The 17,011-nt window shown below is 38.1% G+C and overlaps 1 protein-coding gene across 1 annotated transcript in view; it reads left to right on the top strand.

Moving 5' to 3' along the window:
• DARS (aspartyl-tRNA synthetase) overlaps nt 1-15,304 on the top strand; it is a 36,444-nt gene extending 21,140 nt beyond the window's left edge. The window contains exons 8-16 of the mRNA XM_027695917.1: nt 5,585-5,696; nt 7,597-7,731; nt 8,796-8,943; nt 9,926-10,072; nt 11,058-11,100; nt 11,748-11,828; nt 12,514-12,625; nt 13,026-13,097; nt 14,689-15,304. Of these exons, the coding sequence (XP_027551718.1) occupies nt 5,585-5,696; nt 7,597-7,731; nt 8,796-8,943; nt 9,926-10,072; nt 11,058-11,100; nt 11,748-11,828; nt 12,514-12,625; nt 13,026-13,097; nt 14,689-14,780 (942 nt within the window). The 3' untranslated portion in view covers nt 14,781-15,304. The remainder of the gene's footprint in view (nt 1-5,584; nt 5,697-7,596; nt 7,732-8,795; nt 8,944-9,925; nt 10,073-11,057; nt 11,101-11,747; nt 11,829-12,513; nt 12,626-13,025; nt 13,098-14,688) is intronic.
• Nucleotides 15,305-17,011: the final 1,707 nt, after the last annotated feature.

Consider the following 17,011-nt stretch of genomic DNA (forward strand, 5'->3'; position numbering starts at 1 on the left):
ATTAGTTTGCCTTGTTTGTTCTGCAGGAGCTTTACTTCTGCAAAAGAAGATTCTAAATAATTCTGTGTTACTTTGATCTGTGTTTTTTAAAGGGAGTGCTGAGTAAGCAGGAAAGGTATTTAATGGAGAAAGGGGACATCCCAGTGAGAACACGTGCCTGTATATGTGTTCACATCCTAAGCACTGTGTGCAGTGGAATCACAAGAGTGGGGGTACAAAGGCAGTTTGTCCTTCAGAATAACTGGAAAAGAAACCCAAAAAGCAATCACTGGTTTTTCAGTGATTTGGTTTTGTAGACAGGAGCTACTGGAGTACAAATGAGATCTCAAAGAGCCCCTGGTGTTTCCAATGCACTGCTCAAGTAGGCATGTCCTAAGGAGGAGTGGAAAATATGGTGTGTTAACTGAAACCATTGCTAGCCACTGCTCTGCCATAGCTCTTCCTTCTAGGGAAACCAGATCATGGGCAACAGGGAAGAGGTGTTAACAGAACAGATCTAATAGAAGTGCTGTGCTGATCTGTGTGGGCGGAAGTCCAACCACAGATATCATCTAGTTCTCTTGTCCTCAGTGCCCCAGTTTTCTAAGGAAGAAGGGGGTCACTGAACATCAAAGAAAGATTTAACAAGCTAAGTGCATAGATCTTGGCTAGGCTCGGATTGAAAAAGTCCTTAGTATGAAACTATAAGTATTTTTGTCCATTTCACTGCAGTATTTAAAGTAGTTAAGTAGTTTAACTAACTTTAAGTAGTGAGTAACCAAGGAATTCATTGGATAGGGCCAAATCATGATAACATGGAGCTGTGAAACTCAGTTACTGCATGAATAAAAAAAGACTGGATTTCCAAAACTAGCATCACTCCATCCAGCTATGATGTATATGGAGGAGAGCTTGATTATGATGCAAAAGAAGGAGGGTAAAATTAATCATAAGGAAATTACATTAGTGAAGATGTAATATGCAAAGTATTCTACAAAGATTGCAAGACTTCCATACTTGTGTATATGTGAAAATAGACTGAGTATTGAACTATTAATAATGTTGCATTTTGGTTGCTGACAGAGATCTCTCAGAAGTGTCTGATAGGCATATTTTTTTTTTTAGGTTGGGGATGGGAAGTGCTTAAATGCCAAGATCCCAAGCTATTGCTGTAGTTGTTATTCTGATGTATGTAGATAAAATCGTGATTATTTAGTGCAGAGGGGTTTTAAAAATCATTTCCAAGGAAGGATGACTAAGGAAGAATGAACCTGTTTCTGCTGGGTTAACTCATAAAATACACATCACACACTTGGAGTAAAAAGTCAGGGGTGTGGAGAAAGGAGAGCTGGTAAGAAGAAGGAAAAGTCCTCGCATAGACCAGATTTTCTTACACATAACCACAGGTGACTGTGAGGAAACCACTGCTGACCTAAGTATCGATTTTTCATGGTGGCTGAATGAAAGTCAAACCACTTGATTCTAGAGATGTTTGATTTACCCTTCACTTATTGAAACAGCTAAAGAAGGCAAAGTGGAGCACTGACTGTGTTTTAAATCTGCTTTTCTGCTGTTCTTAAGTTTAACTGCAGTGTTCTGTGGTGTGGAGACTTCCCGTGTCTATAAAAACACTTCAGTCATATTTTGTGAAGTTCTGTGATAGATGGAACGCAATGAAGAAAAGACCAGTGAAACACTGGTTTTCGGGTTTTGCTTCTGAATTTGTCTTCCTCTGAAGAAAAAAATCAGTTCAAGTTCATCCAGTTTTACAATGGACCTGACTGATGTCCTTGCTCTGGCTTATTTTTGATGTTCAGCAGGGCTTTTATCTCAACAGTGTCTGTCCAAATTTGGCTTGAATTACATGCATTTTGCAGTCCTGGTGCTGTAATTGTGTCTGCTAATGCACAGCTCATTGAGACCTAAGTATAGCCTTTTCAGGGTCAGTACTATCTTGTTTGTGCTGCTCAGGGTAGAGCATAAACATTAAACTGTGTCTTTAGTACTTTATGGATGTCAAACTATGTCATGTGATAATCCAACTGTACACTGATCTTAATGCACTTTTTTCAAAATGCTCGATTACTTCAAGCTTGATTTCATTGTGTCGAACTCAATTTACTCATTGCAAAAGCTGTGCTTTCCTTGGCTGAATTCAAGCTGTAATGAACAAGCAGATGTGCAGTTTATTTTGTTGTGGGTAGTGAAGACATACACAGTCCCGGTTGTTTAGACAACAAACTTCATAGATTCTTCTTATACGATAAGTATTAACTTCAGTCACTTTGGGGTTAAAAAATATTATTTAGTACAGATTCTGTTTCCTAACAAAACCTTCATTTGTCCTATATGTAGTAAAGGAATGGCAGAATTATTTACATTATTTAAAATAATGTATATTACTTAAAAGAATATAGATTGCATTATTTTCCCTTTTTATTTAGCCAACTTATGTACTTAGTTTATGGTGGAAGATAGCTACTTACAGCAGGCAAGCAGAAAAGCAAAAAGGAGGAGAGAGCAGAACAAATTCTAGAGCTGAGGTGAGAGTAAAAAAGAAAAGTTCAACTTTGCATGTCTGTGCCTGGGTCTCAGCTCTGTGAGATACGATCACCTGAGGTGTGAACTGCCCTCAATTCCACTGAAACACATTTGGTCTCTACATGGCTGTTGTTCTGTCCATACAGCTTGTGCCAGATGAGATAACAGTTTTTATAATCTTGCTTATAGTGCTCAGTTGTGTTATTATGAATATCTTCCATTGTGGCATCTGAATAATAAACACACAGGTGAAATTAGAGTGAGGTTGTGATTGAAACCTGTATTTCAGCATCATTAGCTAAATGTTTTTTTTTCTGCTGTGTGTAACAAAGGTGATCATTAAAAATAAGTTTTCCTGTTAAATGAACTTTAAAACATAACATGTTGCAGTTAAGTGTTAACTGCAGCAACGTTTAAGTGTGGTGTGTTTCTGGTTAACTCTTGAAGGAATATTTACTATCTTTGCCATAGTCTCAGGTAAAACAGTTTGTCAGTATGTATGTGGGAGAGTTCATATTGGAGTAAACACTACAGGAAAGGAGTGCCATGGCAAGATCTTTTTTAAGGCAAAGGTAGAAATCAATTAATTTTGGCAGCTGTCTCTGCCTTTAGTTTGCTATATTGTACAAAGTGTGGAAGTTCTCTGTTACCCACCATTGTACAAACTTGGTAATACATATACCAACATCTCAGTTACTGAATTGTTTTCTTCAGATGAATTAATTTGCTTTTTGCCCTGAACACCATACCAGTGCAAAAAATTTAATTACATCTGAAAAGTTTTTCTCCATCTTTAAAATCTTGGTAAAGTTGTGTCACATGAAACTTTTGAGGTCACTGATTTACCTACTCTGCAAATTGGCAGGTGCAGTTCTTTAGGAGCTTATTTCAGATGTCTTGTTGGGCTGTTTAATCCTTACAAGGAGACTGCAGTATCACAAATTCCCAGCAGTTATCCATGTTGGCAGTCTGTGAATGAATGGACACTGAAACTCAGCCACCTTTAGTGAAAGAAGAGTGGTCTTGTCAGATCCAATTTGAGGTACAGAGAATTGCTGCTTGTTCTTGGTCTGTAGTTAAATAAAAGCTTCAGTGTCCAGTTCTGTGAATTTGGCTGCTTTCATAAATACTGTTTCTAAGCATAATTTATCATTATAGATGGCTTGGGAAGGCAGAATCTTTGCCCTGCATCCTCACAAAAGCCAGGAGTTACTGCCTGACAAACCATTGTTAGTGCAGAACTGTGCTAGGTATTGACTGGCTGTGTTTCTGTGCACAGTTTTAGGTCAGTCCAAGTAATTGCTTTCAGATTGGGTTTAGCAACCATTCTTCTTTTTCCTGGGAGTGTGTGACTCAGGACTGCATACTCACCTCTCTGGCATGAAACTGGGCTTGGTTCATCAGAAGGGTAGAGGAGGCATTGTCAACTACCCCACTTTAAATAAATGTGACAGATTTTATCTATTAGCATTTTCAGAAATGTGTCTGATTCATCAAAAACTGTATTAGTAAACCCAAACATGACTTTAAGTTGGAAAAGGTCTTTCACCTTTTAAGTAGGAAATGGTTAAGAAAAAAAAAATCCTTTGAATGATCCTGGTGCTTTGATGTGACACTGCCAAGTTTTGCCCAGAACTCAGGCAGAGTCTTTACACGTGTCTGATTCTGGGAGACCAACGTAAAAAAAGTGAAAAACTTTGAGGGTAATTTTGTAACTGTTGCTCAAAACCTCATTTCCTTCATTTTGAACACTTGGAGTAGCGGCTGTGGTTTGTGCTATCAGACAGTGAGAACTGCCAGCTCTTATTTACTAGTCTAAACCACTGACACCCCTGAGATATTTCGTTGGTCAGCTACAACGGCAAACAGCCCAAATTGCTGCAGGTCTGCAGCATTACTGCAGTTTTCTCTCGGCTGTGTCGGTGAAGGGATATCTTTATCTTGCAGAGATGGTGGATGCAGCTCTATTTCAGCCTTTCTCCTCACTGACTGTCTAAATTTGGATGCTTATATAATTTGTTTTGGTTGGGGGTTTTTTGTTTTGTGGTTTGGTAGGAGTCATGTGAAAAAGCCCACAAGGCTTTTCTTACCCTAACTGAAGAGCTGGGTACCTTTCAGAAAGGAGAAGTAAACAGTGCTGTGACGCAGGTTGGCGTAAAGAGCCGCTCTCTGGGTCCTTTGCAGGAATTCGTTTGACTCTTTGTACCCTTTCAGGTTGCTCACTGTCACGTTTGAAATGCTGCAAGCCCAAAATCAGATATGGGCTCAGTCTATCAGTCTCTGCAGCGTTCACTAAGGTGGTTTTGTTCTTCTTCATGCCACAAGTGTTACAGGAACATTTAGTGTAGGTATGTGCTAACTAGAGAAGTGTCTCAGTTGTGTCACATACATAAACAAAAAGGTGATGATCAGTTCAGCTTAATCTACTTCTGTTTTCAGCTAAATGCACTTTTTAAGAGTAAAAAAAGACAGAATTGCAGTTCATATGAACAGGTGTTCTGTGGACTGTTGAAATGCTGGGAGTTTAGCCCTTGCTTTTGGGATGTTTTTGAGGCAGTGTTGAACCTGGTTAACATGTGGCTGTGTTTTCACATGAATTTTGTAGCCTGTCGTGTTCGTAACCTTTAACAGACAAACATTTCTACCTTCTGTAAGTTACTGATGGCTTTGCTTTTATCATGCTCTGTATGTTACTGCAGCTGTTCTAGTACACTGTGCTGAAAGCTTCTTAATAGGTTTAGTGCTTTTATTCAATTTCTTACCATAAAACCTTTATTTGCAGAAGCACATCTCATAAATCAGTTATTTTTTAAAATGCAGAATCGACCACAGTGCCTCCTTTATAAGTGAATATGCCATAAATTGAAATGAATAATTTCTCTTGTTTCCTCTGCTGTTTCTTTTTGTGTAATAAACAATTCCTGATTTGCACTTTTCGCTGTTTGGGCAGATACAGTAATCAAGTATTCCTAAGGGAAGAGATTCATCCTTCCAGCTGCCCAGAAAAAGTAATAGAGTCAGGAAAAACTAACTTAGGATTCGTTATTTTATCTTCTTCTTATAGACCTCCACTAGTCAGGCAATCTTCTGCCTTCAGTCTGGTATTTGTCAGCTTTTCCGAGAAACTCTTATTCGCAAGGGATTTGTGGAAATTCAGACTCCCAAAATCATTTCAGGTATTGTATATGTGATCCAGCAGTTCCAGGTGTGCTTGTTTTACACTTGCTCAGTGTTCTTATCTGCCAAAAAGTTTTTATTTTAAAAACATGAAGTTTCATTTCTAGTTTAGATGCAACATAGCAAACTTGTAGCTGGTGTCAGAGTTATTCTTTTCTCCTGACTTTGGATGTTAAAAGAATGACAAGACAGATATTACATATACCTCATTTATGTATTCCACAGTGCATATTAAGTTTTAATTTGTTAAATACAGGTGTCTGATCATGTGCATTGTTCTTCCAGTGTTCTCACTGTTGGCCCCTGACAGTTCCATTCTCAGTATACAAAACAAAACCCCACTCTAATTTAGATTAAAAGCAGATTCCTTCATAAAGAAGTTACAATATACATATGATGGTATAAAATATGATATATACAACATGTCACTTCTTCAGCAATGAGCTCATGGCTCAATAGAAGGTGCTGGGATACCTTTTTCTTTTTGGAAATGTGGCATAACAGCTTCAGCCTAACTTAAAGTCTGGAAATGCATATTTTGCTTCCAGTTCTGTTTATTTGCTGTATTGTTTTCAAAAATCAGATTGGCTTATTGGTGTTCCTTGAGGTTTTGTTGATGCTGCTAAGACATATGGCATGGGAAATCAGGACAAAATATTTGTGGTGTTCTCACTGCACGTACATTCATTAAATGAATACATTTTTCTTCCTGAATTTTATACTTCTCTATTTATATTTTTGAAGGCAGCTCTTGGTTGAGATAAAAAAATGGGCTTTTTAACAAAATTCATGTAAACAGCTATTCTTTCAACATGGAAAGTATGTTGAAGATTAGATAAGTTTTTTCCTACAGAGACAGTTAAGGCAGTCTCAAGTACTAGAAGACTCCCAAATAGTTTATTTATGCAGCACCTTTGAGGAAGTGTGCTATTCTTACTGTGCAGTGTACCATTGAGAGCAGGCAAGCAAGCATCCTATTGTTTGAATGAGGCCGGAGTTTGTAACATTAACTAAGTGAAGTCAATACAATCCTCACTGAACTTCAAATTTAAATATCGTGGCTGTTCTAAGAGCTGAGGTTTTAAAAGTTACCTCTGTTGAAAAATAACTGTAAATATTCACTGAAACTGTATCAGTGGGAGTAGTGGTGATGAAAGAAAAGAAACGTTAATCTCACTGAAATGGTCAGTAATAGTAATAAGTACTTTACCTAGAGTCAGATTAGCACCAGACCTTTCAAAGTTAATTAACTAGTCTTTTGCTGTGGCATGTTCTGTTAGCAAGGTAGGCCAGTGCACCTCTCCTGTCCCACCCTGGGGAGTGGCAGGTGAAGTGCTGCAGTTCTGGCAGGCAGTTTGCAGGAGGGACACAAATGACGTGTTCTTGGTTCCTGTGCTCTCAAGGTAACTGACTGTCTATGAAAACTGCCTCAAACTGAGAAAAGCTTTGTACCTTTGACACATGGCCCCTGGTGAACATGGGTTTGGCTGTGAGAGATATTGATGCCTTCAGTTAGAGAGGATGGTCCTGGCAAAACAGGAGATGCAGTTTGAGCTCAGGCTCTGCAGTCACCCCTGGCAGGCTGTGTCACCCACAGAGCTTGGTGGCCACAGAATGTTGGGCTGCAGGTGGATGGGGTGGTACACACGCTCCAAGGTGAGGGGCAGCTGGGAACAGTAACATTTTAAACTACCCCAACTAAATTTGCAGGTTTGTAAGACAAGGTGTGACAGTCTTAAGATGCAAAATTTCCCTTGGCATGAATGCATGCAAGTATATCTTTTTCCTCTAATATGCTTTGAATAAAAATCTCTTATGTTAGCCCAATTATCTGTCATTCTCTCTCTGGTGTATTTTTTACGAGTTTAATTATTACTTATAAAAGCATTTGCTTTTCAGCTGCCAGTGAAGGAGGAGCCAATGTGTTTACTGTGTCCTACTTCAAAACCAGTGCCTACCTGGCTCAGTCCCCACAGCTGTACAAGCAGATGTGTATATGTGCTGACTTTGACAAGGTTTTTTGCGTGGGGCCAGGTAAGAAAAGCTTTGCTTTAACACACGTGTGAAGTGGGCCTTGATGGCACTAATGAGAAAACAGGCACCCTGAGAGCTCTGAATGGTTTCACTTAACACAGTTTCACTTACCAAGCACAAATTGCTGTTGAGGCGACTAATGAGAGTCAAGTTGACAGAGAAGTTGCTGGAACAAAACTAAAATGGTGAAATAAGGGTGGAATACTCTTCTCCAGTGCCTGCTGTGGTGTGAGGAGGAAAAATAGAGTTGCACTGGAAATGGGTAATGTGATGAAAAACACCATAACTGCTGCCATAGTTTCCTATTCACCATACCCCTTTACTGCCCAGTACCAACCAGTTAAAATAGGCAACCTAGCTTTGAGATTGCATATTAACATAGACTTATCCCTTACTTTTGTACAGGTACCAAACAACATTATTTAGAACATGCTTACTTTTAACTGGGCTGTCAATAAAGAATGAAAAATTAATAATTTTCCCATTCTCCCTGTCTCAAAAGCATGGACTCTTTAAGTGGTAATACAAATTTTTGCTCTAAGACCTCAAATCACCTGTAAATGCTGAAAAACAAGTCAATAACAGCTTATAGAATAAAAAAAAAATTCCAAGTAATCCAGAAGATCTTAAATTTCTCGTTAATTACTAACAAATGAGTCATGGTTTATAGGAAGACATGTTTATGTCTCTCATATCTGAAAAAAAAAAAACATCCCAGAAGACACACACGTGTACAAGTCCACTTCCTCTGAAAAGGGCAGTTTTCAAATCTGAAAGTGTTGCCTGCCTGAAAGTGTGTCTGTTTTTTGCACTTGTGTCTGTGGGGCTAAGGAGAGATCCTGCCTCTCCACGGGTCCTGTCTGCCTTGTATCCTTGGAGCCCCACAGCTGCAGGAATGCTGTCACTGTTTCAAATGATGCTCTGAGGCTGCTGGTTTTCCTTCTGTTTTCCAATGGGAATTTTCGTGTCTAAGAACAACAATGCTGATGTGATTGTCAGGGTTATTCTTCCAAATGGAGTGATCATTTCAGGTCAGTTAGAATTTCTGTTGTTTAATTTTACAGTATTTCGAGCTGAGGACTCCAATACTCACAGACACCTGACTGAGTTTGTTGGCCTGGATATTGAAATGGCTTTTAACTATCACTATCATGAAGTGGTAGATGAGATTGCAGATACCTTGGTGCAGATATTCAAGGGGCTTCAGGAAAGGTAATAAGAGCATTTCTTTCTTTTAATGAGCAGCCTTCTTTGTTTGACAGCTCTTGCACTGTGGTATGGAGTGGGTGAGCGTTTTATCTTCAGCTTGTCAGATAATCATTGATAATCTGATCTCAACAGAACTTCAAAACAAACATTTTTGCTTTGCTCTTAACTATTTTTTTTGTCTGACTTTTAAAGTTCACTCAAGCTATAGGCCAGTAAAGTACTTTTAGCATCTCCTGGAGTGTGCTGGCCTGCACTGAGAAACTCACTGTTTGCTGTTGGAAGGGTTTTCTAACAGAAATGATCCATCATTATTTAAAATGTCTTTTTGTGGCACTACAGGTAGTAGGTAGAACAACAGATTGTTCTGTTTTGGAAATGATCTTGTTCTATTTTGAAAATTACCCTAATATTTGCTATACAAGAAATTTTTCCTGATTAAAAATTACTACACCAGCCTGCATCTGTTCCATGATAGCAGCAAAGATTATTTTCTGCTATTCACAGTCTAACTCATTAAAAAGCCAGACCAAAAGTTTAGGAAGTTGTTTTCTTTTGCTTACAAGTTAGACTGTCTTGCCAGCAGAAATGCAAATATATTCTTCTGTTCAGAGGGAAATTTCTTGTTTATATTTGAAATAGGATATTACTCAAATAAAAGAAGAACCTAGGTAAATATTACAAATCAAAGGGATGATTTCTCAATGTTTTTACTGTGAATTGACCTAGTCAATTATTTCTTACAAAAGGAATTAGACAGAAGTAATAGTAAAATATTAACATGTATGTGTGCGAAGTAGGTGCATTAACTTTGATGAAACATTTCATTAGGATTGTACAGAATTTCTCTAGAAGTGGCTTTAATATGGTTTTTGTATTGCAAGAGGGACCTCTTGTGGCACAATGTAGTGCCATTGCAAGATCTGTATCAGATGCAAGTTCTTGATTGTTCTGTATTTGGCTTCTCTTCTTGTTTCCTCATATGCAGATTCCAAACTGAAATCCAGACAGTGGGCAAACAGTTCCCATGTGAGCCCTTTAAGTTCTTGGAGCCAACTCTGAGGCTGGAATATCGTGAAGGTGTGGCCATGCTGAGGGAGGCTGGAGTTGAGATGGGTGATGAAGAGGATCTGAGGTACTTTGGCAGTGCACAAATGTGAAGGTGGCAGGAAAGTGTCAGTTTTGTCCTGTGCACCTGACAGCCCCCAAGAGGGAACCACAGCTTTTAGAGGAATAAACAGTTCTTATATCCAGGTCTCTTGACAAGTAAATGAGTGGATGTGAAAATAGTCCTTTCTTTTAACACAGACTGTAGGTACAAACTCTGAAATCTGAAAGAAAATAACTTACAACATAAAGTGAGAGCAACTTGACCCTTCTAAGGATAAGAAGTGTTTGTTTGTCTGTCAGTTGCAGCCCTTCATATGAACTGTCACATGTTTTTGAATAGGATTAAACAAAAAGATTCTTCAGTCTCAAGGTCTTGCTTTTAAGAAACATCTTTCCATTTCTTCCTTCCACCTCTCAGGAAAGTGATTAAGCAGTTTTGATGCATTCCCATTGATTTACTGAAGGATGGTTTAATTAGTTGATTATATGTCAACTTTTCTAAATACACTTAATGAAATAAAACATTTCTTTCCCATAATGTATACATTACCCTTAGGATAGTGTGTTATTTTACAGTTAAATTCTCTGTGCATCCAAGGAAGTTTCAATCATAAGAGCTTGATAGAGCAAAAATAATTTCCTCAGCAACTGCTCATGGTGTTTCTCACTTTTTTTGTTGTACACAAGATATATGGCAATAGGAAATAGAATACACAGTTCTTCAGTAATCAGAATATGGTGACTAGCAAGTAGTTCTATTAAGAACAAGAATATCTTTAGGTATCAGTTAATTTAAGGGATTTTTAGGACCAATACAAAATATTTAGAAACAAATAAATATACTTTATTTCTTCAATTTCTGTCTGCACAATACAAAACATTCAGAAACAAGTACTAGATTTTCTAAGGCTCAGGGTGCAGCAGATCTGTAGCTTGAAGTCTTTTTGGCTTCATGAAGTATATAGCCAATGCATGTTTAAATTAATTTTAATGGTGATAATCTTTTTCAGCACTCCTAATGAAAAGCTGCTGGGACGCCTGGTAAAGGAAAAGGTAACAAATCCTTTAGAATAAATAAATTTGTTGTTGAATCTCAAACCTGATGCCACGGAGTCATTGGGTTGGTACAAATGCCTACATGTAAAACAGCTTTTAACACACTGATGGACAATAGAGTATCTCAGAACGTGCAGAAGTTGTGAAGCGTTTCTGATTACCAGTTTTAATTGTCTGACTGCTGTGTATTTAATCTACTCTCAGTTTTGTCTTAATCATTGTTGAACTGTTTCACACCATTTTCAGTCTTTTATATTTATTTCTATCATGTTGTACTGAGTACACCAAACAGGATAGTCTGTTCCAAAAGCTGTTCTTATAATTGAAAAAAAAACCCCGAACCAGATTCTGACTAAATCCATAGGAAAAGATGAGATCTTTGGGGGAAAAAAAAGTACCTGTTGCTACAGCAACACATTTTATTGCTAAACATTTGTAAGTTTACACTAGAAGTAGTATTGGAAAATTGAGACATAATACACCACTTTTATTGATAACTTATTTTTAAAGACAATATTGTGGGAAGTTATTGGGAGATTTGTTTGAATTTTGTTTCAAAGATTCACTGGTTTTGTCTTCCTCTTGTAATTTGTTCTTTATGTAATTTTCTTTTGTTCTAACTGCTTTAAATTACCTTCTTTCAGTACGACACAGACTTCTACATTCTGGACAAATACCCTCTTGCTGTGAGGCCTTTTTATACAATGCCAGATCCAGCCAACCCTGTAAGTAAAATTCCTTGTTGCTTCAATGTGTTTCTCTTTTTTTCAGTTTAAATTATGCTGTGTAAGGATAACTTGACAATATAGATAAAGTATATTTGTATGACCATAGAATCATATAACAGTTTGGGTTGGAAAGGACCTTAAAGATCAGCCAGTTCCAGCCCCCCTGTCATCTGCTGTTACAATTAACATTCTGATAACAAGAGCAGGTCAGTGTTACACAATTTGTGAAATGTTTCCAGTTGCTCTTCACTGGTGAAAACATACCAGAGAGATTGGGAGAGCTTTATGAAGAGATCTCCATGGTCAAACACTGCTGCCATCACTGAAAAGTGGCAAAAACATTCTTCCAGGGCAGCAGACACTTTAACATAAAAGATGATTTTTTACACTTCCACAGTTTATTCCTAAATCCAGGATAAATATGTTCAGAGCATCTCTTGCTGGGATAACTACGTGCAAGTGTAACGGCTTGTCGAAGGGTGTGTGGATGAACTTCAGTTTATTAAATCAGCTCCAGTCTGTTGAGAAGGAGCCCAAGGACTGTAATTCATGGGCAAGCTCCTAATATACTGTAGTCTTACTGCACAACTTTGAATATCACAAGTGAAGTTACTGAGAGGTGCATATTTACAACCTATGGAGTCACTGTGGGTAGGAAATAAACTCATCTTTGTTTTTCCAGAAAATCTCTAACTCTTATGATATGTTCATGAGAGGGGAGGAGATCCTGTCTGGAGCTCAGAGAATTCATGACCCTCAGCTGCTGACAGAGAGAGCCAAACATCATGGCATTGGTAACAAGTCCATTTAAGAGAATATAAGTCATGATTGAATTTGTGTCCTTTAGAGGAAGAATTTGGGACAGAATTTCTTATATGGCCACAGTGGTAAACTCACAGTACTGTTTCATTTGTAATGTTAATCCATCTAATTCTGTTTAACCATCTAGAGTGGTGATATTAAGAAATTAGTTTGTTTCCCTGCAACTCCTTGTTGAAAAGTTATAAATAAAATTGTAAAACAAATCCGTTACAGTCATAATTTCTAGGTAGTGCTGGATAATTTATACATTCAAGGAGTAAAACCCCACTGTTAGCTCGTAAATTTTTTGTTGTATTTGCAGTCCTGTAGTCAGTTGTATGTCTGGCTTGGGGATCATTAAGTAGGTGAAAACCAGATATTTTTCCTTTCTAGATTTGGAGAAGATAAAGGCTTACATTGATTCCTTTCGGTTTGGTGCCCCTCCACACGCAGGGGGTGGAATAGGTGAGTGTCTGTATTTTATTTTGTTCTGTGTTAGCTTAACTTACACTGCTCAGTCTCAAGCAGAGTTCAATATAAAATTCATAACAGTAGCTTTGTTAGGTAAATTTGTGGGGCTGTTCATCTTGGAGAATTTAAGGAGAGAAGCTAAAATACAAGGATCATCATGAAATAAATAGGCAAAATATTAATGGCACAGTCTGTCAATTAAAAAGTAGGTGATCACAAGAAAAAGTGCCAGTTCATTAGCCAGGCACATCACTTTCAAATTTGACCAATGAGGAAAATGGAAGGAAGCAAGAATGTATTGTATTATGTGTGGATTTATCAGAGCCACCACCGTACCAGCAGCCACTGGTCTCTGCATTTGGTGAAGCTGTTCTGCAGTGAGGGGAAATAAGTGGTTGCTTCTGCCTTATCAGTGATTTGACAGAGTGTCACTGATCAGCTTGATGCTTGTTGTTTCAGCAAAGGTGTTGAGAGGCTTCGTGTCATGGTGTGTGTTTTATATATAAAAATGAAAAGAAGATAGGTTTTAGGCATCTTAATGACAACAACTGACAGTTTTGCACGTTGCTTTCATAGGCAGGATGAAATCTATTCCTGTATATGGAAACAGGACATTTTGTAGGTCCTGATCAATAAAACCATAATTTCTTTGATTCAGTCTTTCTGCACTTGCCTTCTGACATACCTACAAGGTGTGAGTGTCGGTGCTCATGCAGTCCTTGTGAGCAGAGGAGATGCAGCATTTGCTGATGATCCAAAATGATTTAGGCCAGTCAGAACTGACAGCAGGGAAGCTGAAGCTACATCTTTTCTGCAGAGTGAGTGCTCCGTATGGCATGTCCCAGAGGTCAGGCCAAGTAACAGCCAAACAGGAGATGCTGTGGGAATTAACACTGGGTTCAGGCTGTTCCAGGTGGAAATCTTAATATAGGAAGGCAGTGTGTGGAAAAAGTAGGGTGCATCTGAATTTCACCTCAGCATGGCTGGGGTGCTTATACAGCCCCATGGATTAGGAAGTGCTTCCGTGTTCCTCAGGACACACATAACCTCTAATATTTCAGGAAGAAAGAACACAACAACCAGTGAAATACTTACTGTCATGAAGATATCATCAGATAGTTACACAGATGCATGATGTGAATCTACATTTTTGTACTGCAGAGGATTTGGGATGAAATTACCCATGTTTTTGCTGTGGCTGCTTATGGCACTTGGTGTCTCTTGCTCTGAAGCTGTTAAGACTGGTTTGGACTGTAATTGTGTTACTGTATCCAAGATACAGGTCTCCTGATTACCCAGCTCTGCTCTCAATTTTCTATACCTTCCTTGAAGTCCTGAAGTGATTCAGAGCAGGCTTGAGTCTCCAGTGCCATTGCTTGTCAATGCCTGTTCCATATGATGTTTGTGCCATGGCAGAAGGCACTGATGTAAAATCCCTAATTTTTGGTTTAGCTCCTTCCCGCAGTCACACACACTGATGTGAACACCTCAGTCGCCGGTGGGTTTGGCTGGCAGTGGGTGGGAACTCATAAGAGTTTTGAACAACAGACTGACTGCATTGCTGGGTTGTTTTCATGTGTTTTAGGGCTGGAGAGAGTGACCATGTTGTACCTGGGACTGCACAATGTCCGTCAGACCTCCATGTTCCCACGGGATCCCAAGCGACTGACGCCCTGACAGGAGCTGCTGCTGAAAGTTGGAGAAGATTTGCCCTGCAGACAGATATGATCCCCTGCTCCTCATGAACCTGTATTGATTTGAGCATTATGATATGCAATTAAAAACAAATTCTCCTTTATGAAGTGCCACATTTTTTTTATCCGTAGTTGTTTATTTAAAGGAAAATATTTTAACAGATCAGGACTCTTTGTATTGGCAACTGTGCACGTTTTTAATGAAAATGTGATACTTTGAGTTAGTATTCTGGTGTCACATTAAATTGTATCATTTTTCTAAACATTTTAATAAATTATGCAATAACCATTTTGCATTTTTAACTTATGTCAGCAAGATTGAATATTCTGAAGTATGGGCTCAAAGATAAAGTGACTGGATTCTTGCAATTTAAAAATCAGGAGGAGACCAACCAACTGTTAACTTACAGGAGTGTCAGGTAGGAAGCAGGTGAGAAGAACATTCTTAACAAGAAGTCTTTGTTTGAAATTGTGAAAATAGGTTGAAATAAATCTCTCAAATTAGATGCAAATCTGTCTTTCTGTTTTTTGCTTTATATTCTCTCAAGATAATAATGAATCAATAAGGTTTGTTTGGGGTTTTTTTTAATGATGTAATAACTGTGTAAAGTTTAAATTTATTTTCTTTATATCTTCTTCCCCCCCTTTTTTTTTTGAAAGTTGTATACAAGCTGAAGACTTTTTCTTTATTTTATTTTACTATTTGAGAATGGATAGAAGTTTACACATGGTCCCAGAATACACAAGGGATATATAATATTCTCAGAAAATTAATGGACAATGAATTTGAGAGCAGGTCATGTGTTTTCCTGCCTGACCCATCCTCTGGAATAACAAACAAAACAAATCACCAAGGATTCCATGCATCTTATTACCAAGGGAAAAAAAAAAGGAAATTATGTAAGCCAGCCTATTTCAGGTTTGTTGTGTTTTTTAATTGTATTTATAAATGCTGTCCACAACCCAACTGTTGTACATTTAGAGAAATTGGGTGTTTCTCTAAGAGCACTTCTGACATTCTTTCTAGACATCCTTTTTCTCAAATGAATCACTTACTTGAACCTCCTCAATTTGCAGTGATGCACAAAGCTACTTCTCCTCGTCCTCCTCCTCCCAGCCCAGAGGATGTGCCCTGCATTTGGAGAGGAACCAGTGCCTTGGAAACTTCCTTGTGTGGGCTGCAGCTGAGAGTTGTTTTTCAAATTTAAAACATTTTTGTAAGTGTTGATGCCAAAGAGCAAAGGATTAAATTCCTTACTTGGGCACTGCAGTAGAGTTATCTAATATTCATACATATTTGTAGTTCCTGACTTAATTTTTGTTTAACATTTTCCATGATAAAGCTTTCAGTAGGAGGTACGGTTCAGACTGTCTGTGGTGTTGTTGCTACCTTGATTTTTAAATGTCAGAGAAGTCACATATTGGCTGTGCTACAGAAAGGTCAGTGAGGCTGTGTATAAATTGTGTAGATTTTCACAAAAGGGCAAACCATCTTTTGCACCTGCCATTGAACAAGACTTAATTTTAATGTCTTGTGACAAGAGTTCTCCATTAGAAAACAATCAGACTAAAGGTCAGTCAGGTAAAGTACTGGCAATGTAGAAGTTAAACTTTGTTTAGAAGTCACACAATTCAAGGAATAACGCTTTGCAGCTTTGCTTATGAGTCTGTTGTAATTAATTTACAGTGGAATCTTCCCTAGTTATTAACTTGAAAATCTTACAGTGTACCCAGTTGTACTTTGCAAAGCTGAGTGGATTATAAACACAGCTCATCATCACAGATTTATTACTGACGAATCCAAGTTTCAAAACAGTTGTTTATTCAGCTAAGCCAACTGGAATGAATTTAATTTAATTACTTTTGTTCATACAGAACTGGTAATATATTCCACTTCAGAAGAGCATCCTTCTAATCAGGAGCAAAATTACTGACTTAAATTGCCTGCCAACAAAAAAAGTATTCTGAGGACTGTTTCTTGCTCTAGATTTGGCAGCAAGTTTTGTGCATACATTGCTGTAACTACTGTACTCATCCCAATTCTGTTAAGAGTTATTCAGGCTCCTGCTGTAGTTTGATTTATTCACAGGAGCTGCACAAGAACAAGAGTTCTGATGGAGGCCCTGGTTCCTTTGTATGCAGAATCTTTTCATGCAGTCTCTCTTAGCTAACAGAAAATAATTGTGATCATAAATCAAAGCGCATTTGTCCTGC

This window comes from Neopelma chrysocephalum, unplaced genomic scaffold, assembly GCF_003984885.1.
Source record: "Neopelma chrysocephalum unplaced genomic scaffold, ASM398488v2 Primary Assembly neopelma1_103b, whole genome shotgun sequence".
Taxonomy (NCBI): Eukaryota; Metazoa; Chordata; class Aves; order Passeriformes; family Pipridae; genus Neopelma; species Neopelma chrysocephalum.